Raw genomic sequence first — 24,711 nt, 5'->3', positions numbered from 1 at the left:
TTCTTTCCATATTTCCCTCAAATATCTCTAGCTGGAAGTGAATGAGGTTTCCTCCTACCTTCTCTACCCATGTACATTTGACATATGCTAATCTATATCACACCAGGAACTAGATTTGGCAAATATAGAAACAGACGTCGCCTCAAAGCCTCAACTTAATTCTAGGTAACCATTTTTAGACTGTTAGGAGTAAGGTGGAACTTTAATTTTCTACCACATATAATTTCAGAAAACAGCTTCTGCACTTAGTTTACAAAAACAGTTATTAGAATGCAATTAGTTTATATCATATTCAGATTAATCAATAGAAGATGATTAATAAGTAGACCAGATAGTTTCTTGTTTTGTTTTTTGCTTGTTTGTTTGTTTGTTTTTTGCCTTTTGTTTCTCTGGAGGTAAAGTCATTCTCTAAAAAAGAGTTGGGCGGTCATCAGAGGGGTAATGCTTACGCACGCCTCAGCAGAATACCAGAAAGCCGAAGTAGATAGAAACCGAGGTACTGGTTCTCCTGAGGGCTGCAGAGACCCACAGGTTCTGTGGTCATGGCAGATGGCTCTGGAGTTCAGGGCCATGTCAGTTGGCCCTACTTTGGAATTTGTGTTCCTGAGTGTGATGGAGTTGGACTCAGATATGACCTTTCTACACATGCCTCTTCTGTTACTTTTACCAGACCCGTGGTTGGCGTTTGAGTTGGTGTATACTCAGGAGACCTGAATCTCTGGACTGTGCATGTGACAGCCAGGCCCTGAGCCTCAACAGACTTGCAACTCCTATCCTCTGGGTAATTGGACTTTCCCTGGCCAGCTAACAGGGAGGTGAAGAAGATCAACCACCACACAAGGGAGCTAAGAGAGCCTACGTCAGCAAGCAGGAGAATTGCATCCGTCATCCATGTGGAATCTAAGCCCCCTCTTAATGTAGAGGGGTACTGGACTAATCATTCCAGAGTCCACAGGATGGAGGAATAGAGTATGGATTAGAGTGGACTTACTGGTGTTCTGCTGGGGAACTATTGTGATTAGTAAGGGAAGAAATTGTAATATTGATGTGGAGAAAGTGGCCACAGTAGCTGCTTAGGGCAGGGAGAGGGAAGAAGAGATGTGATGTGGGGACATTTTCAGGATTTGGAGTTGTCCTGGGTGGTGCTGCAGAGACGGATGCTGGACATTGTGTGTTCTGCCATGGCCCACTGGGTGGAATGGGGGAGAGTGTAGACTACATTGTAGACCACTGTCCACGTGGGGCAGCAGTGCTCCAAAATGTATTCACCAGGTGCAGTGAATGTGCCACGATGATGGAAGAGGTTGTTGATGTGGGAGGAGTGGGGTCGGGGAGTGGGGGATATATGGGGACCTCATATTTTTTTAGTGTAACAGTTAAAAGAAAATAAAGAAGAAGAAAGAAAGGAAAAAAACAGGACCCAGAAGTACTTTGCAGGACAGTCTTATGAACACACCTCCTGACACTGTCCATTTCACCTTGACAAGTTAAAGAGAGGCAGGAGATCATCATGTTTTTGTTGGTACTGAACTATACCCCATTGTGATGAAAAAAACAAGTCTGATCTCCTATTGTAGCAGAAAAATCCCATCAGTAATGTCCACATCCTCATCCCCACAACCTGTGAATAGGTTATGTTATATGACAGTGGGGTATTGTGGTAGTTTGATATTATTTATGAATTCCAAAAAGAGAGATTATGTTTGTAAACTAGTCTATTCCTCTGGTCCTCTGGGCATGATACCCTTTGATTGTAGTAGATTCAGCTGAGAGGTCTGATTAAATTATGTTAAGATTAGGACTTTGATTCAACCACTTCATTACAGTGTGATTCAGTGTTGAGTCCCAGCCCCCTTGGGCTGATGAAACAGAAGTAGACACAGGAGAAGAACACAGAGGAATAGAGACAGCTCCATAGACGTGGCAGAGGCCCCAGGAAGAGAGATGAGCCTGATAGTCTACAGCTGACCTTGTGAAGAGACCAGAGCAGCTAAGCCAAGAAAGAAATGAGCTCCAGGGAGAGAGGTGAGCCTTATATCAGTCTACAGCTGAGACTGGAAGAAGCTGTGACCATGGAGTCTTCAGAGGAAAGAAGGAAAGCTGAACCTGTGTAGACATTGCCCGCCATCTTGCGTCAACAAGTGATCAATGACTTTGGGTGAGCAAGTACCTCTTCTGGTACCTTGAGTAGGACTCTTTAGGGCCTTGTGACTGTAAGCTTCTACCCCAAATAAGTACCTTTTATGAAAGCCAACAGAGGTCTGGTATTTTGCATCAGCACCCTTTGGCTGACTAATACAAGCATTAAGTTGCTAACCAGCCAGGTTTAAGCCTCAGGAGATTATCCTGGATTATCCAGGTGGACCCACTACATTGACAGTGTGAAAGAGGAAGGCAGAAGAGTTAGTGTTAGAGCAATGCTACATGATAAATGCTCCATCAGCCATTACTGGCTTTGAAGACGGTAGGGGCCACCATTCAAGGAATGTGGGCAGCCTCTAGGAGCTGGAAAAGGCAAAGAAACCAATTCTCTTTTAGAGCCTGCAGAAGGATTACAGCCCTGCCAACACCTGGATTTTAGCTCAGCGGATCCCATTCTGCATTCTGACCTCCAGAAGTGTAAGATAATAAATTTGCATGGTGTTTAAGCCACTAAATTTGTGGCAATTTGCACCAGCAGCAATAGGAAATCAATACGTCCACTCAGAAAGCAGTGACACCTGCACCTGGAGCCTCAGAAAGCCTTGCTACAAGCACTCTGCACTCAGGTAACCAAGCAGAAGTACTGCTTTGCGGGGCTTCTAGTGGATGGACACTTGGACAACAGGACACAAAAACCAACAATGAGTGGATGGTTCTTTTCTCCCAGGCTTTTTCATCCCCCAAGATTATGTAAACAGCACACTCTTGATGATGCAGTGACTGCTCCAAGGATGTCCAGGATGATTTGCATTAGGTATGCCAAACAAAAGTACAGGCAGATGCAGTGATGGAAGGAAAGTGGCTTGGGAGAGATGGGTCACTAAGCTAGTCTAGTCTTAAGAGTGCAATGAAGGCCACAACTGTTAGTAGTTTACACTGCACTTAACTCCAGTCTGCATTCTACTGGGATACAGACAGGCTCCTTGGGTGATATGACATATTATCGTTCTTTGGATAATTATAGTTTCCAGGGAATAATTGTTTCTTTCACTTTGTAACTTCTCAGAAAACAGAGAAGGAAAAATTGATGCGAGATTACTGGGGAGCTGATGCTAATGTTGTCGTTTTGCAGGGACACATGGGGAGAAACCTCTTCGTGGCTGAGCAGTGTAGAAATACTGTACTGTTCCGTCTGCACTTGAAATATGTGCATAGCAGAGATCTTTTGAACTAAATTATAGGGTAAGACACCAACCTTGGATCTGCTTTACAGTTCCTGCAAAAGCTAAACTTTCTAGGAAAATTACTATTCAGTAATTACAAATCTAACAAAATCTGGAACACTTGTATTTGTGAGATTAAAAAAAATATTAAGTCAGACTCACATGGGTCAGAGAGCCTACACAGTCCAGGATTTAATGATAATTTCAAGGACGCAGTGATCGGGAGGCATAAGGGAAGGAGCTGCCAAAGTAGCTCCCCAGGTCCTCTCCTGCTGCATCAGGACGTGCACTAGCCCAATTTAACATGGGAGCCTCAGAGAATAGGGAGCCTCAAAGAATAGAGTGCAGCCCACCACTTACAAAGAAGCAGCCTGTGGTGGGCAGAATAGCTGGCCCCCCAAGATGTCAGTGCGTGACTCCCAGCACCTGTGAATCTGTTACCTTAGACTTCGCAGATGATTACGCTTAAGGGCCTTGAGATGGGAAGATTAGCATCGATGATCCACGTGGGTCCATTCTAATCACTTGAGCCTGTAAAAGCAGAGAACTTTCTCCAGGCTGGAATCAGGGAGATTGAGCAGAAGGGAAAGCCAAAGAGTTTAAACGTGAGAAGGACTCCCCATACTTTTGCTACCTTTGAAGGTGAGGCAAGGAAGGTAGGCTGCCTCTGGAAGATGGATATGATCCTCAGGTGACAGCCAGCAAGGAAACGGACTCAGCCCTACACCCAGAAGAAAATGAATTTATCCAACAACCTGAGTAAGCAAGGAAGAGATTCTTCCCGAGAGTCCCCAGAAACTAACAGTCCTGTCAACACCTTGGTTTTAGCTGGTGAGAGCTGTACCAGCCTTCTGACTATTAGAAGAGAACTGTTAGAAAATACAGTTGTGTTGTTTCAAACTGTTAAATTTGCTGTGATTTGTTATAGCAGTAATAGGTACCTTAGACAAAGCTGTTTTAGAGAAGAATCCTCCATTTTATACTCAGATAGATATGCCATTACTGATGAATACATCAGTATTTACACATGATGTTTTCCATAAGCAGTCTTAGAAATATGCTGTGACATGTGCTATGAAAAGAATTCCATAGAGAAGGTCTCTCTTGCTAGAAAATATCACTGGTTTGTTTGCAAGGAGGGCTGTCATTAGCATAGAACAGTAACCGGTCACCTGCTTTCCTTGCCAAGAGCATTGCTCTTCCCCCTACCAAAGTGAGAGAGTAAACTGTAGACCTGCTGCTTGTCTTCTCCCCAATTTACTCTGAAAAATTTACCCACAACTATATGAAAACAGACAAGCTAAGACTTAGTGTAGTACCCTAGGATTCATCAGGGTTAGCCATTGTTCCAGGAAAACCAAGGCAATTCTTGAAGGTCTTCTGGTCTATATGCTATTAGATAAAAAATGTTCATAGTACTGGTATTTAAAAAATCAGATTTATGCATTCAGTCAGTTAATCCACGAGTTAATAAAGCTCCTGTCCTTAGATCAGCTGAATATCCTCTCATGAAAGAGAGACAGCTCATGTTAATAACTAAGTAATGAACTGATGAATTACGAATCCCCACATAGTATCTCCGTGGCCCACCCTCTCCAGACCAGCTGAGGGAAGTTTCTTATTTGTGGGATTTGACTAGAGGTAAAACAGGAAGTCTTCTCGATTGAAGACATTTATTGAGTACCCTATGCCAGGAACTCTGCTGGGTGCTGGGGACACATCAATGACAAGGAAGGCACAGTCTTTGTCTTCATGCGATTTGTAGGAAATAGAGGCAGTAAGCAAGTTATACAATGGGAATGAGAGTTAGGAAAGGAAACTGTGAGTGAGAATATTACAGAGGGACTTGACCTTCCTTGTCAAGGGCACAGTGAGCACCTTCCTGAGGAAAGCACTGGAAATGAAAGCTGAGTGCGACTTGGCCAAGTGAAGGGATGAGTATCCCAGGCATGTTCTGAGGCCCCAGGAAGCAGAGTTCACTGGAAGAGATAAAGGAAGCTCAGATGTCTCGAACCTCAAGGACAGAGGCTCTGAGAATCACAGTAAGTGGACTTGGGCTGATGAATGATTTTGATAACTGTTCATTACCAGGGCCCAAAATACTCTATGCACCTGATTAGGCTTCTGGATGATAGGAAATGTGCCATATTCATTCATTCCCCTTTGCATTCTCAGAATTTAGCATAGCACCACAATGTAAACACTTAAAACAGTGTTTACTGAATATATGGATGAACAAAGCTCACCTCTCTCAAAGGAGCCTTTAACTGCAGGATGTCAGATGAACAAAATCCATGATGGCATGGCCTCAGAAGCATTCATCCATTTAGCCAGTCATTCATGACTGCATTCTGCATTGAAAGCCTACTACGTGCCAGGCTTTGTTCCAGGGGAACAGAACAAAGTCTCTGCTTCATGGACCTGCCGTGCTAGTTAAGGGAAAGAAACAATAAACAAGTAAACAACTATTTACTGCATCAGTGTTGATGAGTGCTATGAAGAAAAACAAAGCAGGACCAAAAAGGATAGAAAGTTATGTAACAGAACAGAGACCTCATTTTGCTGTTTAAGATGGGTGCTCAGGAACTCTACCCTGAAGGAAGTATGTGTGGGAAACTCTGTTTCCTGCAGAAGGGACATCATGAGCACAAGTTCTGTGGTTGCGCTTAGCACGTTCATGGACTAGCACAGAATAAGCGAGGGAGAAGAACACTCAAAGGCGAGTGAAGACAGACCCCAGTCCAGGTTTTGGAAGCCCTTCTCGATCGATTGACTTGGAGTTTGACTCTGAGTGAGATGGGAGGTCAAGGAGCAGAGGACTCATTCTCTAAAGTACATTTTAAAAGATACACCAAGACCATGGGGCTTCCCTGGGAGGTGGGGATAATGAGGGCAGAAACACAGACCAGTTAAGAAACAGGAGATGGCAGTGGTGTGGACCAGGCTGTGGCCATGGAATAGGATTCCAGAGACACTTTGCAGGTTGGAGCTGACGTGATGTGCCTACTGATTGGGTGTGGGTATTTGGGAAAAGACAGGAGTCAAGGGTCAGCAACACCCATATTGATCTGACAAGTTAAGAGGAGTGTTTTGGTGCATAATAAAATAGTCCTTAAAGAAACCCAAATGCTGGCTCCAGTTAGTGCTACTCTTCTTTCTCCCTGTTTCACTTTTATCTACTTCTTTGGTCTTGATTTTTTTCATTTCCTCCTCACTGACTTCACTTGATCATTGTGATCACAAACTAACTCTACAAAAAGCCTATTGTCCACTCTCACCTTTCTACTCTTTTCCTCCCCAATTTAGACCAGGTTCTACAACCTAAGCCTCAGTATGGTGAAGGAAATTCAGAATTTTTTAAAAAATGCTGACCGCCACTAATTGAAGGGTAGGTATCTCCTCATACAGTGGGTGGGCTGGAGGAGAGAAGGGGTAAGGTTCTGACTAGTTCACAAACTGATCATAACCCATAGGCTACCAGACCTCACCCCACCAGGAGTGGCCAGTGCTGACAGGAGAAGGTCATGTTATCCTTCAGGGGTGTCCTGTGTGGGAAAAGGCATGCAGAACCTTTGCTTTTAAGTCTCCTCTAGAGAATTCCAAAATTCTTTGGAGTTGGAATGAAGTAACACCACATATCTGATTTTTAGCACATTCCTTAAAAATACTCCATGGCGAGTATGTACAACCAAAATTAGAATAGTCCTGTATGTTTCTTGGAGAATTTTAGAGAACTATTGAATTGAGTGAAGTCAGTTGATCACTGAATCCACCAGCCCACTAACTAATCCAATTGAATGATGAATAAGAATCCTTTCCCATTTCCATTTTGGCCACAAATGGAATCATGCCACTCAATCTTTTTTGCAGCTGAATCTTTCTTTACTGATTAACCAATCACCAGAATCCTTCCCTATTAGTAAATATAGAATGATTTATGATTATTTCTAATTATAATCATTTCCATTGAGATGAGCTTTAGAAAAACCTTGAGTTTCCAGAGTGTATTTCCTTTTTTCAGCTGCCCTAATGCCTTAACATTTCCCTCCTGAAGTCGTTTTATGTAGTTGGTGCCAGTGTTGCAAGAACCTTCATCATTTAAAAAGAGCCATGAAGGCAGAACATCAAATGTACCCTGGGTGGGTGGTGGAGGGCACCAGGTTTTCCTTTTGTTTCCTAGTTATTCTCAGGGTGGCCACTGAGCTGGTTAAAACCTTAACACTTGCTCAAAACCCGAAGAGTGACACAAGCACCATGAGAGATGAAAAGCCCATGCTTGCAGCATGTATTTAGTGCAGAGAGGATATAAACGGCAACTAAACTTCATGGCCAACTTGTGACCTGTTTTTAATGATGCTCTGTGGGTTCTCCAAGTGTCTTTGCTACTTGACCTTTCCATGCAGCATTATAAGTCTTGGATGGTGAAGCATGACTCCCTTCACAGTGAAAGCACTAAAAGGAAATTGCATACCCCATGGTGCCATTATCCTATGCTCATATAGTACAAGCCATTCAGTAGTTGTAAACCAAGAAAAGTCACTCTCAGGCGTTGCCTCAAGTTGGTGAGAATCTCATTTAGCTCACCATTCCCACAAGAGGCATCTAAAAATCCTAATAACTACTCCTCATCTTCTCATTCAGAGCATATAAATGTCCCCCATTTGAAGAAGCAAAAAGTGTATCTGAAATTTTCAAACCGCTTTAGCAGAAATGTTAAAATGGAACACTTATGGAAAAAAATCAATGGTGGGTTTTTCGTCGTGCACAAATGTAGTCCTTTGCTATGACCACTGTGACAAATGACCACAAACACAGTGGCTTCAGACAATACAGATTTATTAGCTCAGAGTTCTGTGGGTCAGGAGTCCAGAGGGCTCGGCAGGCTTCTTGCCTCTAAGTCTCACAAGCCCGAAATCCAGGTGAGGGCCAGCTCTTTTCCAAACTCTGAGTGGAACCGGCTTCCAGGCTCACTCACACTTCCGCTGCCTGCAGTTAGAGAATAGAGGACCCCATTTCCTCACTGGCTGTGGGTAGGGGGCTGTTGCCAGCTTTGGGAGGCTGCCACATGCCTGGTTCCTGGTTCCCATTCCTTCGTCCTTCCAAGCAAGTAACTGTAAATCTCCCTGCCTCATTTCCCTTCTGCCTCTTCAACCATCTCTCTGCCTGAATCTTCCACCATTCTCTTCTGCTCTTAGGGGCTCCTGTGATTACACTGGGCCCCACAGATAATCCAGGATAATCTCTCTGTCTTCATATCAGCTAATGAATAACCTTAGTTCCACCTGCCAAGTCCCTTCACAGCAGGGCCTAGATTAGCCTTTGATTGAATAGCCAGAAGCCAGGAATCGTGGCGTCCTCTTTAGAATTCTGCCAATCCCAGTGAAGGAGAGGAAGCTCACTCTTGACAATAACAGAATAAGGCCATTAAACATGTAGGTGCCATGGCAGTCTTGATTTAAACACGTAACAAATCCTTTGAGCTGCTCTAATACTTTTCCAGCGTTATTTCTAGGTAGCAATTAAGACCAGTGCATCAACTTGAAAAATATCATCAATACCTCTCTTTGCAGAAGCCTGCTGCTGCTTTCTTTTATTCGTCTTCCCCCTGAAAACTAGTTCCTTCCAGAAAATTCTAAACATATGCTAGTATTTCTAATTAAATGTACCCCCTTCTCCCTTTCAGGGCACAAAAGACCAAGTTGTCTTAGTTTTACTTTGAAGGTGTATTTTGATTATACATTTTTGTAGCTATCTTTGCTTATGTAAAGCATTACGTGTATTCCTCAATTTGTCCTACTTCTTGCCCTCACCCACCACCGCCACACCAGATATTTTCATTTTAAAACAAGGAGAGCAGAGGGAGGCACCCTCAGCACTTCTTTTTTTCTAGAGCCCAGGATCCGTCCAGCGCCAACAACAGTGATCCGATCATCTCAGGCCATGTCATTTGGCATCTGGACTTCCTGTCATGTATCATGTTGTTTGGCCCAGGTAAAAGCCCACTGAGTGAGCTGTCAAAATGTCTAAGTTCAAGAGAAAGCACCTGGGAAATAGGGGTGGAGTTGGAAGAGATTAGAAGAAAGGTGGTTTGTAATTGTCACCACTGCCTTCCCATCTGCGCCTGCGGCTTACGCGGTTTAGAGCCAGGGACTGCTTTGGCATTTGCACCACGAATTTAAAGAGCCTTTTCCAGAGAAGAAATGTAGGAAGAGGAAGAAGCTGAGAGGAGTGGACACCAGAGGGCAGAGGGGCTGGAAGGGCAGAGTGTGGCCGACCCGTTCCTCCTCCCCTCCCTGGCGGCCCCCTCCTCCAGTCCCTCAGCCCCTAGGCTGGGCCCTGGAAATGAAGGCATGCTGGTGGCAGTGGACCAACTGTGAACCCCCAGAAAAGAACACTAGCTGGGAGAGGCTGGACACGGCACCCAGCCTAACAGGGTATCAGCAGGGAAAGGAAATGAAACACAATAGGAAATGTAGTTCTTTCTTTATGAATACTTTCAGTTTGAAGGTGATTGTTATTGGTACTCAATAAGCTATAACAGAGTGATCAAAGTAATCATGAAAACAAGGAATGCACCTCAAGGAAAACTTAACATCTAGATAAGATAAATGAGCTTGTAAATCACGTTGATTCCCAGCTTTAATAAGTCTTTGAAGTACAATTTGTTAAAAATTTCCTGCAGGTACATAAATGGAGAGATTACACGGCTGCATAAGGGGAATTAAGTGATGAACTGAAATGAAAGTTGGAGAGAATGTTTTAATAATAGCTACTAATAATCCAGAACATAATTCCAAGTCTTGGAAGTTTTCAAACCACATTCTGGCATTTAAAGGCAGGTAGCCAATTACCTATAATCCCTTAATAGTAAGCCTTGTTCACCCTTTTCTTAAAAGTCTGTAGAGGAATAAAAATGTAAGGATTTAGATCATATTGGCATTGCTTATTAGTCATGATGCCCATTTTCCTGAAAGACACCAGCTTGAATAAGTGAATATTTCATTTGTACTTTACAATGTTTTCTAGCAATTAATTATGTATAATACATAAATTTATATTAAATATGTGTATTTAATGCTTAGGTTTTGTGATATGTCGTGTTAAATCATGTCAAGTTGATGAGAAAAATTTAGATTAGCGAAGAAGGAGAAAAAGCAATGTTTACTATTCATTTTTATACTTAATTTTCATTTTGACCCGTGACATTTTCTTTTGCTGTTGTTGCATTCGCATCAAGCCATGGATGGCAGATCTTTCTGGTTTATGGAAATGCTTGCCCTAGTGGTTGTGGTGGGTTAACTTGGTACTTGATGGGAAGCCCATGATGGGAAGCCAGTGGCTAGCCCAGAGCACGCGCATTTCACATGGAGGCTTACAACATGCACTGCGCCCTGAGCTGCTGCGCCGGCCTCACAGAAGGAAGAGCCCACCACAAATGAGCCAGCGAGAAGGGTTACTGACGCGAGAGGATGTGTCCATTTGCCAGAGCTGCTATCACAAATCCCACAAATCCATTTGGGCTTTACAGCAGCAGCTTATTGGCTCATGGGTGACGGGAGCTGGAAGTCCCAGGTCAAGGCACCAGCATGGTCATGACTTTTTCCCAGAGTCAGTGCCTGCTGGCACCAGCTGGCTGCAGTCCTTGGTTCCTTGGCTTCCATCTCTGCATCCCATCATGTGGCAATATTGCTTTCCTTGCTGCTTCTTGTGGCCTTTCCCCGACTTCTGACTTCCCATTTCTTCTTTTTACAAGGCCTCAAGTCATACAGATTATCCCTCGCTGGGCCTCACCTTACCTAAAAATAACATCTTCAAGAGGTCCTGCTTCCAAAGGGCTCGCCCGTACAGAAATGCAGGTGCAGATTAAGAGCCTGTCTAAATTAGGGCACATGACTCAAGCAGGGTGGGCACAAGCCCAGGGGAATGAGCCCACCTGGCTCCTGCTCCCAGCTCGAGAAGTGGTCTGCTATCTGAAAATTCAAGGCACAGTGAGTACAGTTCACTCCCTGAGTACTGTAAATTAAGAAACAGCCACTGTGAAAGGCATGTGATGTTTGTGAAGCACAAAGGACCCCACGCACAATTAGGTTCACAGTTAATGGGTTTAGCCACACAGCATTCACTCCTTTTTTCCCTCTGATTTCCTTGTAATTTAGCCCAATGGGAAACATTTAGCCGACATTTCATAGAGCAGTTAACTCTGTGGCGTCCATCAATTTTAATTGGAACCGTGTAGCTAAAACCCTAGGTAGTACTTGACAGCGATAGGGTGTCTTTTAACTTAGGTATTTCTGGTTCTGCTCTAGGCTTCTCTGGAACACTGGGCCCTGGTGTGTGGTAAACTCTAGAAGGCATGTATCTAGGCAACCTTAAAACATGGCAGCTTTTCATTGTCCATGAAAGAGAAGCACATCCATCTCTTCCTGATGACATACATTTATATGGCAGAGTGTGAGGGTGTGTCGATGCAGGGACCGACACTTGAGTATAGAGCGGCACCAGTACTCACTATTAGCCCTGAAAGGGAATTGGCCATTGAGCCATGCTGTCCCTGCAGCTCAGCAAACCACTTACCGGGTCATCACCATGCTGATTTATGAAGTAATTGCCTTCCTTGAGAGAAGTCAGGTGCATAGCAGTAGTCCAAACAGCAAGACTGTGCTAATCGTGGAAAGAAAAAAAAAAAAAAGGAACGTATTTCCCTGAAAATTGTTTCTGACTTGGCTGTGATGACATGCCGGGTTTAAAATCACACATATAGAGAGAGAGGTCAAGAGCATATTCTTCAGATAAATTCAGCTCTCTATTATTTGTTGAATTTATTCAATGGAAGTTTACAGAGGTGTGGCTAATCCTATTACTAGTCATACCTTTGATACCTAGAGTTGGTGTTGTTCTAGGAATTTACTTACAATAATGAGGCTGCACTACAGACTTCAGTCAAGCAGAGCTGGGAAGCTGTCTCATTTCTCGCCTCTTATAATCCAGCGTATTCATTTCCCATGAAGATGCAGAATACTAACCACTGCGCTTACTTTTCACTGAAAGTCATGAAAACTGAGGATTTCAGGGGCCTCTTCTGCCAGAAAGGGAACTGAAAGGAGAGGGACAATATCAACTAAGCAGGAGACCAATCCGTACCGTTCTTTACCACACTTGTGACTACTCAGATCGGGGAAAGGAGTAAAATAAATGAAAGCAATGTAATTTTGCCTGGGAATGTGCATCTCAACATTACATCAGTGTTTCCAATGCAGAGTGCCTTGGCCTACTCTGAGTTAAAAATACCGGCAACCTGGCCTTCTGTAGTTGAGAGCAGATCTTTTTATATGCCTCCACCCAGCGCCCTACAAACAGGCTGCCAAAAGAATTTTGATTTTGTTATGTATTTGACATTTTGATCTCAATCAAATCAATACAGTCGATCACCTGGAAGTATATTATTGAGCTTTCATAAACCCCCTGAAAATAATCAGTTTTCCCGGGGCCAGGGCATGCAAAACATTTATAGATGGTGTTGAGAATTCCATTTACCTTTGAGGGAAATAAGCCAAAGATTGTATATTAGTTTTCTATTTTTTCTCTACAAATTGCTACAAACTGGGTGCCTTAGGACGATATAAATGTATTATCTCACAGTTTCTGTAATTCAGAAGTGCGGTATGGTGTCACCAGATGAAAATCAAGGTGCTGGCTGTGCCGTGTCCCTTACCAGAGGTTCTAGAGAAGAATCCACTTCCAGGCTTCTTCTAGTTGTTGGCAGAATCTAGTTCCTTGCAGTTATGGGACTGATGTCTTGGTTTCCTTGCTGGCTGTCAACTGGGACTGCCCTTATATCTAGTGGCTTATCTGTCAGCCACGCATGTGGCCCCTACATCTAGGAACTATCATCGGAGAGTTGAACCTTTCTCATGGAACCTCTCTGATTTCCTCTTCTCTGGCATCTCTCTGACTCGAATCATAGAAAGTTCTATGTTTTTAAGGCTCATGTAGTTAGATTGGGCCCTCAGGGGTAATCCAGGACAATCTCCCTATTTTAAGGTTTGTAACCTTAATTCATCTACAGAGTCCCTTTTGCCATGTAATCTATTCACAGGTTTCAGGAATTAAGACATGAACACCTTTGGGAGGCCATTGCTCAGCCTATCACAGCCTGTCCACTGGCCCTCAATGATTCACATCTACCTCATACATTTATCCCATCCCAAGGTCCCCAAAGGTCTCATCCCATTACAGCATTCACTCAAAGTCCTTAATCTCATCAGTTCAAAATCCCAAATTTGAATCCTTTTAATCAGGTATGGATGAGCAATTCATTAATTACTGCTCTGGAGCATTATTATTTTCTATTTGTGGACCTGTGAAACTAAAGAAATAAATTATCTGTTTTCATCATGCAGTGGTGGGACAGGCGTAGAATAACAGATATAAGCATTCCAGTTCACACAGCAGGGAAACTGGAAAGTAAAAAGTCACTGATCCACAGCAGTTTTGAAATCCAGCTTAGCAAGCCCCATTAGGTTTCAAGACCTGGGGGGATTCCTCCATCATCCTCTAAGACATCAGAAAAGAGTGATACTGGAAATGCCTCTTGAATTACTTAGTAGGAATTCACCAGGCTAGTGTGGGGGAGGGGTTTTGCTTCTGTTTTCTCTTGGTTATTGCTTAAATTTCATACATTTTTACTTCCTTGTTGCAGCAAAGCTAGATAGTCAGTAGTAAAACCATTAAAGGTGCATCACTCAGCATCCACAGTAACTTAGCTAGGATATCTTATAGCTAAATATCAAGGACTTAGTATATGTAATGGATTTGGTAAAAGAACATTAACAAGAGTTGCTTTGGTGAACCACGAGCTGGCCGTGGTTGTAGTGGACACTGGGTGCTGGCTTGGGGCACTAGGCTTGGCAAAAATGATTAGAGTAGACTTACTGGATTACTGCAGGGGAACTATTGTGATTAGTAAGGGAAGAAATTGTAGTAGTGATGTGGAGAGGGTGGCCACAGTGGCTGCTGATGGTACGGAGATGGAAGAAGAGATATGGTGTGGGGGCATTTTCAGGATTTGGAGTTGTCCTGGGTGGTGCTGCAGGGATGGATGCTGGACATTGTGTGTCCTGCCATGGCCCACTGGGTGGACTGGGGGAGAGGGTGGACTACAATGTGGACCACTGTCCATGTGGTGCTCCAGAACGTATTCACCAGGTGCAGTAGATGTGTCGTGATGATGAAAGAGGTTTCTTTTTTTTTTTAAAGATTTATTTATTTATTTAATTTCCCCCCCCCTCCCCTGGTTGTCTGTTCTTGGTGTCTATTTGCTGCGTCTTGTTTCTTTGTCCGCTTCTATTGTCGTCAGCGGCACGGGAAGTGTGGGCGGCGCCATATCTGGGCAGGCTGCTCTTTCTTTTCACGCTGGGCGGCTTTCCTCACAGGCACACTCCTTGTGCGTGGGGCTCCCCCACGTGGGGGACACCCTTGCGTGGCACGGCACTCCTTGCGCGCATCAGCGCTGCGCATGGCCAGCTCCACACGGGTCAAGGAGGCCCGGGGTTTGAACCGCGGACCTCCCATATGGTAAACGGACGCCCTAACCACTGGGCCAAAGTCCGTTTCCCATGAAAGAGGTTTTTGATGTGGAAGGGGTGGGGTGGGTCAGGTGGGGGTGGTTTGGGGACCTCATATTTTTTTAATGTAACATTTGAAAGAAAATAAAGTAGAAAAAAAAAAAGACTCAATGGATAAAGTTAAGAAACAAAGTGGCCAGTGCTGCCATGGGACCACCCATTCTTCCCTGTGCACACCCCTTTCTTTTTTTTGCACACTTGTGGTATGACATGTTCCATGTGGTTGGTAGTTGTCTCCTGTCTAGGATGTGGGGTACCTGGACAAGTAGCCGCTCAGATGTTCACATCTACTGAGAAGGCTTTATCCCCCACCCCTGGCCAGGGGCAGCATCACCGTTCACGTCACCACATCACACACGAGAGAGCCAAGGCAAGGCATGTGTCCTCACTTCTAGGGAGCTCCAGTGCCAAGCACACGAGAAGACACCTCTGCTGAATCTCCTGAGTGATAAGAAGGAAATGAGCTACTCCCTTCAAAAGGAGTCCACACAGCTGCTCTTTATCCACAGAGGCAAAACCATCTGTGTCCTGAAGCCTCAACCCTAGATTTAGAAGAGCAGTGTGCTCCTCAGCACAGGGCACTGTTTATTTGATTGCAAGTGCTTAGACTTTTTTGGGTTCTAACATCAGAATGCAATGAAAGCTCTTTGCCTTTATCACAGGGGGAAAAAAGCACATAATATGCACATAAAAATATACTTTTTTCCCCCAGAAAATATCAGAAGTTCAGAGATCCCCTGCTGAAACTCTAGATTGGGGTCATCAGACTATGTTCATGGGCCAAGTCCTGCCAGAAACCTGTTTTTACAGAGCTGCAGATAAGAATGGCTCTTATATTTTTAAAAGATTGTTTAAAAAGTGAAAAAAAACTGTATGTGGCCCCAAAAGCCTAAAAAAATTACTATCTGAGAGTGTGGAGAAGGGAAAGGCTAATTACAAATGGATTAATTCCAAGAATCTCCTCCCTTGGTTTTCTCTGTTATTTGATCTTCCATATCACGGCCACCTGAATTAGAGATGTATCTTCATGCACAAAGCTATAATCATTCGGTTGAATGCATGGTGTAAGTTCCACTTTGGACTCTATGAGAGCACTCTGTATGTTAAATGTGTTTTAAATAAGCACAGTGAATTGATGGCGGCTCAGAGAAAGGAAATGTTAAACAGCACTAAAGTCAGGGGAAATAAAGTAGTTTAGTTGCATTTGAATAAAAGAGATTGGTCTTTTTAATTAAAAGATATAAAAATAAATTGTTCCACTTTTTATCTATTAGGTAAAAAGATTATAGAATCTGCTTTAAGCAGAAACTTCCAAATGCCACATCAACTGACAATTCAATCAAGAGTGGAAAGATTAGTTCTAAGGGAGAAGATAATATGTGCATCCTAGTGCTTTTAAACCTAATCTTGTCAATAATCTACAAGTATTTATATTAATGCTATGTTTATGCATACAATTTTCTACATAAATTTCTAACAGGACACAGAAAACACCTCCTTCAGGATGGACAGAAGATGGGTTACTTACAAGAGGGAGAAGTAGCTCTCTGAAATGGCTATTAGCTCATTGACAGATACTCATTTAGGATGATGATTTCAGCTAATCAACCCATGAGGGTATTGTTTTGCATTGTTGTTCAATTTTTAAAGAGAGATATATGCAGTTAATTTCATAGTAAGTGTGGAGAAAACTTAAATTTGAGCTGTATTAAAGTTGTGATTCTTCCAGCTTTATAATGTACTGGTTAAGATAGCTCAATCATAAGCTAATATGATTTTGCCCTAGGTCAAAAGTCCTAAACCACAAAAAAAGTTGAAAATCATAATTGAAAGGGCAGATAGTGCATTTGAGGGGGGAAAAATGGAGCAAAAGGAACCCTTCTCTCCACCAAAGTGAAAATCAAGGTTATTCTTAAGCTGTGTTTCACGTATTCAGGAATAGTAGATTAAAAATGGAAACACAATGAAAAAAAAGCTTGTAGGATAGTGTTATCTATTGAAAAAGAGATTTGTGAGATATGTGCACACCTCTACCCATGTACACAAGTGTTTTGAGCCTCGTACTTTCACTGTGGTAATTTCTTCCTCCCCTCTGTCACATAGGTGTGTGTGTATACACACACGTCAGTCACTTCCCCTCCCCTGTTGGAACTCCAACTTATTAATCTTCCTTATTTCTCAATAGCATATGCATTTTATTAAGATAGGCAATGAATAACTTTTAAATTGGGAGAAGACTAGGTAAGAATTGAACAGAAACTAAAATTTTAAAAATGCTAAGGTTAATATTGACAATTTCTAACATGACAAAGTTGTTAATTTGGGTTATTTCCCACTGGTTAGTCCTGCCCATTCATTGATTAGCAATGAAAACAGGACTGTTTATTGTGAAGTTTATTTGTGGATCAGGAGGCAACCTGCCTCCATCATAAGGGTACGCTAAAAGGAAAGGCTGGGCACCTCTAAGTCAGGGAAGCGTGTAGAGGGTATTTCAGACTGTCGTGTACATGAAGTCTACCTAAGTCTTTTCCACTTCTAAAGTCCATAATTCTCCATTTGGAAATTCTACCTCATCAAAATACCAATTGTCCATGTTTAAGGAACAGAATACGACATTGCCACCCAACTTTCTTCTGGGCCAAGAGATCTGATTGGAATTTTTGACAACCGTATTCTTCTAGCAGCTTCAAAGCTCAACTGGTGAAAATCATTTCAATAAACAATGACCTACAATTACTCTTCTTTAAAAGCCAATCAGAATAACACAGTATGTCTACTTCCTGCCGCCTGCCTCCCGCCAGAAAGTTAGTTCCTCCTTCCTGCAGGGATCCTGTCACAAAAGAAGTCTGGCCACCCCAAGACCAGAATTTGTCACACTTTACATGAAAACGCTGTCAATATTTACCTGGTTTTATTATCTGAGGAACTGAAGGATTTTATTTATTTTTCAAAAGCAGTAAGTTCAGCAGATGCCAAAATTGCTCATTTGAATTGAATAACCTTTCCCAGTGTTACATTAAAGCATAGATGGGTCATCTTTAAAAGGGTTCTACAAAACTTTTGAGATATCAAAGAACACATTTATGTTTGGTAGCATTATAGCAGCAGGCCTATTTTATTTGAATTCCTAAAAAAATATGTAAAGAAAGAAAAGTCCATCCGTATTCTACATGAATTCTCGAGCCCTTGCTTTCCTCTGCCCCACAGATTTGGGGTTTGTTCCAACAACTCCATTTACCAGCTCTGTGACCTTGGACAATGTCTCTGAGCCTCCGTTTTCTCCTGCTTAAAGTAGAATTAAGGATAACATTATGGAGGATGCTGTGAAGAAGAAACTAGAATCCCAGTGCCATTCCCGTGTGAGTGGTGGAGATTCATTCATTTCATTCACGCTCTGTCCAAGTTCCTTAGGACCTGCAATGAGCAATCAGCAAAGGATACTGTCCTCCCCCAGCCAAACCTTCCCTCCCCCAAGAGTAGTAGTCCTCAACTTAAGCATCATGAAGGAACTTACTAGAAATGGAGACTCTCTGGCTCCACCCTAGACTTTGAGAGTCAGAGGCTTGTATTCTGTGGTCTAACCAGCCCTCCCAGGAATTCTGAGGCTCTGTAGTGTTTGCAGCCCACTACCTCACCTGGCTCAGCTGTCTTTCTGTTCCCCTCAACTGTGACCTCTAAATTCCTTCAATCCCTGTCCACGTTCCCTCAGTTCACATCCTCTAGCGTCTCTCCTCCAGACTTTGTCCAGAGGACAGCCACTGCAGAAACTCTCCACTGCAATCAAACCCTAACAACAGGGAGGAGAGGAAGAAGACCTTCAGAGGGCGGAGTAACTCAAGGCATGCCAAAGAGTCACCTTCTACTAGGGTTAACTCATGGCTTTTGTAAGACTAGACCATGTCTCTGCTTCCCAACTGAGAAGGGAACTCCTGCCTGTAGAAGGTGCAATGGACACCCAAGTAAATTTTCATAGACACCTCAAATTATGACTTTATAACAAATTCTAGAGATCTACTTCTGCTTAGGCCTTCAGGTAGGTATATTTTTGAGGCAAGCAATTTTTTTTCCTGCAATATTTCAGTAAGTTGCAGGCCCTGTCTTTGAAAGCTGTCTCAAACTTCTCAAAGAAGAAGTGAATCAAAAGCTTCCAGTCCCTCAGTCAGTTGTCAATGAAGTAAACCTTGAGGACTCTCTGAAAGCGTCCCAGTGTCTCAGCCCTCATGGGACTCCACAGAAGGAGTGGGAGAAATTCTGCATTCCCAAGTGCGAGAGTTGCTCTTGAGAAACCTGAGACGTCCCCAATTCTAGGATGTATCTGTTGAAGCCATCTGTATTTGTTAAAATGCTCTTCTTGGTAAACATTCTGAAAGAGCGGAGAGTGTTCTTGAAAACGGTGGGAGGGTTGGGCCCGGGAGAACGGTCTTTCGTGAAGTTGACAGTGCTTCCTTTTGCTTTCCAGGAATGTTAGTTCTGCTGGCGAGGAGGCCCGCAGGAGAATGCGGGAGTGCGACGGACTCACGGACGCGCTGTTGTACGTGATCCAGTCCGCTCTGGGGAGCAGTGAGATCGATAGCAAGGTGTGTTCTCTTCGCACAGATGAGGCATATTCACGAGTAAGGATGGCCGGGAGCCCAAATCCTGGTTAACAATCCTGGAGAGCTGCTGCAGTGTTTGATATTGTACTTTCGTTTTGAACTCATTTCCCTTATATGAATCCAACATTTCCTCAACAGGGGTTCTAATCCTAGCCTAAAAATAGATACGCCATGCCCCTAACTTTTGATTAGCAAATGAGTAAAAATTCATATTGCCTTAATTATGCAAACCATAGGTGTTTCGGAGGAAGTGTATAACAACTTCAGTATACCCCACTATCCACAAGTTTCTAGTTTTTATTTTATAAAATTCTCTTTCAAAAGAAAAAAGGATCTTAAAACTTCCTTGAGAGACAAATAATCCTATATTCTTGTAGTTAGCTTATTAACGACCTTTAATTGGGTCAAATGCCATTAAAAGGACTGGCAAAATCTAAGTAAACATGTCAAAGTGCTAAATAAATGAGGCTGTTGAAATGTTAAGTCTTCGCAGCCTGTCATGATTTTAGTTCACAAGCCAGAAGAGAAGAGTGGGCCCTTCCAGTGTTGGAACTATTTTGTTTTATCTTAATTAAGATTAGTCTTCAGTCACTCTAAGAACACATTTGTTATTTCATAATATCCCAAAATAAACACCAACCTTATCAATGCTTTTCAAGTCATACAGGTGACAAATGTGAGAATTTAATACAAGGTTTCTCAAAAGCAGCACTAGTGACATTGTAGGATGTTTCACAGCAGCCCTGGCCTCTAGGACATTGCCAGATATCCTGTGGGGAGCAAAACTGTCCCCGTGGTTGAGGACTATTGTCTTCATGCCAGATGGCTTTCAACAAGTGTTACAGGGCTCCCTGGGTTGGACATCTTTCAGATATACGTGATGACTCCAAGAACTCCTGGCACACCTAGATCATCCTTTTTAACATCCACGTTTTCCCCAAAGAAGAAAGCTGGAAAGACTGGGACTAGAGTTGGGCTGGAATTAGCAGACCCAGGTGCACTTGATTGAGGAGAGTGAGCACTGAGTTTTTGGAGGGAGGACAGAGCTGGCAGGTGTCAACCCCAGCCCCACTGGGTGTAGACTAAGCACAAGGGACCTCAACTTTGTGACCATGAGGATAAGAAGAGCTAATCAAATGTGATCAATTCCTCAGCAGTGCTTGGTTAGCCAGAAGGTACTGTTGCATTAGAAATTATTATTTTCAACCCCCTCAGGCTTCTGCTTGGCCACGTCAAAGCTTTCACAATGAAGAATTAAGGGGATAAAATGAGTCCACCATCTCTTTAAGGCCAGCCAGGTTAATGAATCAAAGAGTCTGATTCCATGCAAGCTCCTAGGGCTGGGCTGCATAACGTGGAACGACACGTGGTGGAACGTGTTATACACAATTTCCAAATTAGAACTTTCTAATGGAAACCAAAGAGTCAAAATGGCCCTGCCAGGCAAGAACTGCTGAAAGTGCTATTGACAGGAATGGATGTCGAGCCCAAAGCAGCCAGCTGCCTACGCCCCCCCGGGTGGCCCAGTGGAGGACGGCGGTTGTCTTTTTCCATTCTTTCTCCCCCTCCCCTTTAGAGAATGGCCCTTGACTTGGTGATCCCTTTCCCCATCCTGTAAATCAAGCCAGACCACAAAGATGTAGGAAGCTTCAGCCGGGATGAGTGAAATCTGAGTCCCCTCCCCACATGCCAGTGCTCACCTTTTCTCTCCCTCCTTCCCATGCCCCCCATCCCCACAGTCTCCACCCCCCTACCCCACCCGCTCCCACATCATCTAGCAGCAGCAGGTAGACTATAAAGCATTGCCCAGGAAACTGTGTTTATTCCCCAGCAGTCATTTGTCAAACAGAGGCACGGAGCTGCTCCCAGGCAGGGGGGTGAGCAGCAGGCTGAGAACAGTTTTTTCTCTCCACTGTTTGATGCAAGAAAAATCAGTCTGAGCTGATTTAAAAATCGTTTTGACTTATGCCATAACATTTTTCTCTCAATGAGAGACTTTTCTGTCTTCCCTGCATTGTCCTTAGCTTGCCTGCTTTCACGCCGTTCCATTTTTGATGCTGGGAGGATGCTTGAAATAGAAAATCGAGTTGAATCAAAGCCTATGGGATAAGCCAGCCATGAAACCTTGAAAAGTCAACAAGATAGGTTTAGAACCAGGAAGGCTCCGGAGATCTGTCCTGAAAGGCTGTTTTCCTAGTTGATGTGCAAAACCCTCTCCCTCTAGTAATCAAGTAGAGGAAACAAGTTGCCCTTTGCCAGAGTCCAGTCATAGGAGGAAAGGAGCAGGGGTGGGCTTTGATCCCCATCCACCCCCATTCCAGTCCCAACCCCAGCACTGCAGCCACCTGGCACAGCCCAGAACAGGTGAGTGACAGCTCAGACCCGTGTCCTTCCTCTGTAAAACAGAGTTCCGTTACCTGCACTGAAGGGGCATGGCCCACGGGAGGGGCCCGAAAAGTGATCGCCAAGTTGTTATGATATTTCAACCAAAAATTAGCTCGGTTGAATTTTCTTCCATCATTATTCTCCCCTTTGTTTGAATGGGGGAATTTTCTCTCCTTTTCTCATATTCCTCAAATCCAGAACAAAGGCCAAAAGGTCAGCTATACTGTTTTGGTTGTTTCTGCTTTTGTTTTGTTTTGTTTAAGAGAAGTTGTGGGTTTACAGAACAATCGTGCATAAAACACAGAATTCCCACATATCACCCGATTAGGTCAGCTTTTCTGAATCCAGATTGGCAAACTTTTCCTCTAAGGGGCCAGATAGTAGATATTTCCAGCTCTGCAGGCCCTGCCTTCTCTGTCGCAACTACCCGGAGCTGCCCTTGTAACACAAAAGCAGCCCTAGACGATGGAGAAGTAAATCGGTGTGACTGTGCCCCAACAAAACTTTCTCAGTCCTCGTGACGTTGGCTTGGGCCCGTGAGCCAAAGTTTGCTGACACCTGCTCTTCCTAGTCAGAAGATATTAGGACTGCTTTGGTTACCTCCAGAATTCCAAACTTTATTTCAGGTGGTAGTAGAAGTATTATGGCACTTTCTGTTTGGCAGGCTCTCTTCTGAAACCTGTGTGGATTAAGTCATTTCATTCTCACACTAGCCTTATGAAGTTGGCAGTGTGATCATCACCCAAGTTTACAAATGAGGAAACACACTAGAGAGATTAAGCACTAGTTTTGGGGCCGTGCAGCTCATTAAATGGCAGAGCTGAGCCTGGAACCCAGGCCGACTGCTCCAAGTCCTGTGCCTGGGACCTCCAAGTCGTGCTGCTCCCTGCAGTGTTAATCATTCAAACTCTTACAGGGCATGCCTGTGTGCCCAACACTCTGCTCAGGGCTTACAGACTGTGTTAGTATCCTCTTGCTGCTATAACAAATGTCCATAAACATAGTGGCTTAAACAACCCAAATGTGTTATCTTACATAGCCAGAAGTAAGAAGTCTGAAATGGGTCTCACGGGCTAAAAGCAAGGTGTCAGGAGGGCTGTGTGGCTTTCTGGAGGCTCTAGGGGAGAAGGTGCTGTCTTCCCTGTTTCCAGCTTCCAGAGGCTGCCTACCACCCCTGACTTGTGGCCCTTTTTTCCATCTTCATAGCCAGCAATGGCCAGTTGGGTCTTTTCTCGTATCACGTCACCCAAACCCTGATGTTCCTCTACTTATGGTCACCCTCATGATTCTATTGGTCCCAACTAGATATTCCAGGATAATCTCCCCAGCTCAAGGTCAGCTGATTAGGAACCTTAATTCCCCATGCCCTGTAATAAAATGTGTTCATAGACTTTGGAGGGTAGGGTATGGACATGTGCCTACCACATGTACATACGATATCTCACCTAATCCTCGCAGCAGCCCTAAATTGTGGGTGTACTATCATAATCATCTTCATTTTACAGAGGCAGAAACTGAGGCCCAGATAGGTTGAGTGCATTATCCAAAGAAATACAGCTAACAAGTTGGAGACCCAAGGCTCTTCAGGTGTCCAGCTCTATGTGTGCCCTTATCCACTACACTGTGAAAGTAGGAGTCTCAGCCAGCTCAAAAAATCTCAGTAGAATTAAATCTTTACACCCCTGGGAGACCACAGTCCCTGGTGAGCGATAAATGTTCGTGTTACTTTTGTCCACCCAGAGCTTGATTGAAATCAGATTATCCATCTCTTCCCAACTCCAAGCCACTGCCCCCAAGCTGTTGTCAGTAATGGAGGACATTTGGAAGAACTTGTGGCTGTAAGTTTTTCCCGCTCTTGCCACTGAATTTCAATCCACAGTGACAGATGTTTATAGTAAGTGTTGTTGATGAGTAGTTTCTTTGGGGGAAAGAAAAGGTCTGAAGGCCTTTCCAAGCTTTTCTAAATTCTTTCTGCTATGACTGCCAGGGGAGTTTGGAGAAGCCAGTAGCTAAATTCATCCAAAGAGAAATGCGTGCGTGGAGATGGATTGCTTTCCTAGGGTGGAGTGCTGCTGCGTCTCCATTCATTCCTCCTCTGTTTCCTTTCTCCTTTTTTTTTCCGGGCCCTCCAGACCGTGGAAAACTGTGTGTGCATTTTAAGGAACCTCTCCTACCGGCTTGCAGCAGAAACGTCTCAGGGACAGCACATGGGCACGGATGAGCTGGACGGGCTGCTCTGTGGTGAGGCCAACGGCAAGGACGCCGAGAGCTCCGGGTGTTGGGGCAAGAAGAAGAAGAAAAAGAAATCCCAGGATCAGGTGATGCGGGCTACTCGCAGCTGCATGCACTCCTCCTCTTCGCTGAGCCCAATATTAATATCCCGTCCGTAGAGACAGATGCAGGACTGTGCCTCTCCCGCGTGCTCTGAAATCAATAGCTGACTGCGGTTTTCCTGGGGGAGCTGCTCAGCCCAGAGCTGAATGTGAAATAACTCCCTCCCCACATTTTGCCACCCAAGCGAGACAGGAGATTTCAGAAGAGGTCAAAGCCACTTGAGTCCTGGGCCAGCTTGAACGGGCCAACCCTTGGCATGCGCAGTTCTTGTGTGTGTGCGTTCACACGTTTATTGAGTCCCCATCAGGGCCGTGGGGATGCTGGTGATGAGATGTGTGGAAAGGGAGATCAGGAGCAAGGAGAGAGGCATCACATCCAACACATATTTTATTGTGTGTTTTGAAACAT

The 24,711-nt window shown here is 43.9% G+C and overlaps 1 protein-coding gene across 6 annotated transcripts in view; it reads left to right on the top strand.

The window, feature by feature from the left end:
• The window catches only part of CTNND2 (catenin delta 2), a 1,007,180-nt gene that overhangs the window by 850,967 nt on the left and 131,502 nt on the right, over positions 1-24,711 (top strand). For all 6 annotated transcript variants that reach the window (XM_058306950.2, XM_058306943.2, XM_058306942.2 and 3 more), the window contains 2 exons: positions 19,449-19,566; positions 24,102-24,287. In XM_058306950.2, the coding sequence (XP_058162933.1) occupies positions 19,449-19,566; positions 24,102-24,287 (304 nt within the window). The remainder of the gene's footprint in view (positions 1-19,448; positions 19,567-24,101; positions 24,288-24,711) is intronic.

This window comes from Dasypus novemcinctus, chromosome 2 (assembly GCF_030445035.2).
Source record: "Dasypus novemcinctus isolate mDasNov1 chromosome 2, mDasNov1.1.hap2, whole genome shotgun sequence".
In the NCBI taxonomy this organism is placed as follows: Eukaryota; Metazoa; Chordata; class Mammalia; order Cingulata; family Dasypodidae; genus Dasypus; species Dasypus novemcinctus.
Note: the sequence above shows the minus strand (reverse complement) of the source record. Positions and strands in the feature narration are given on the sequence as shown.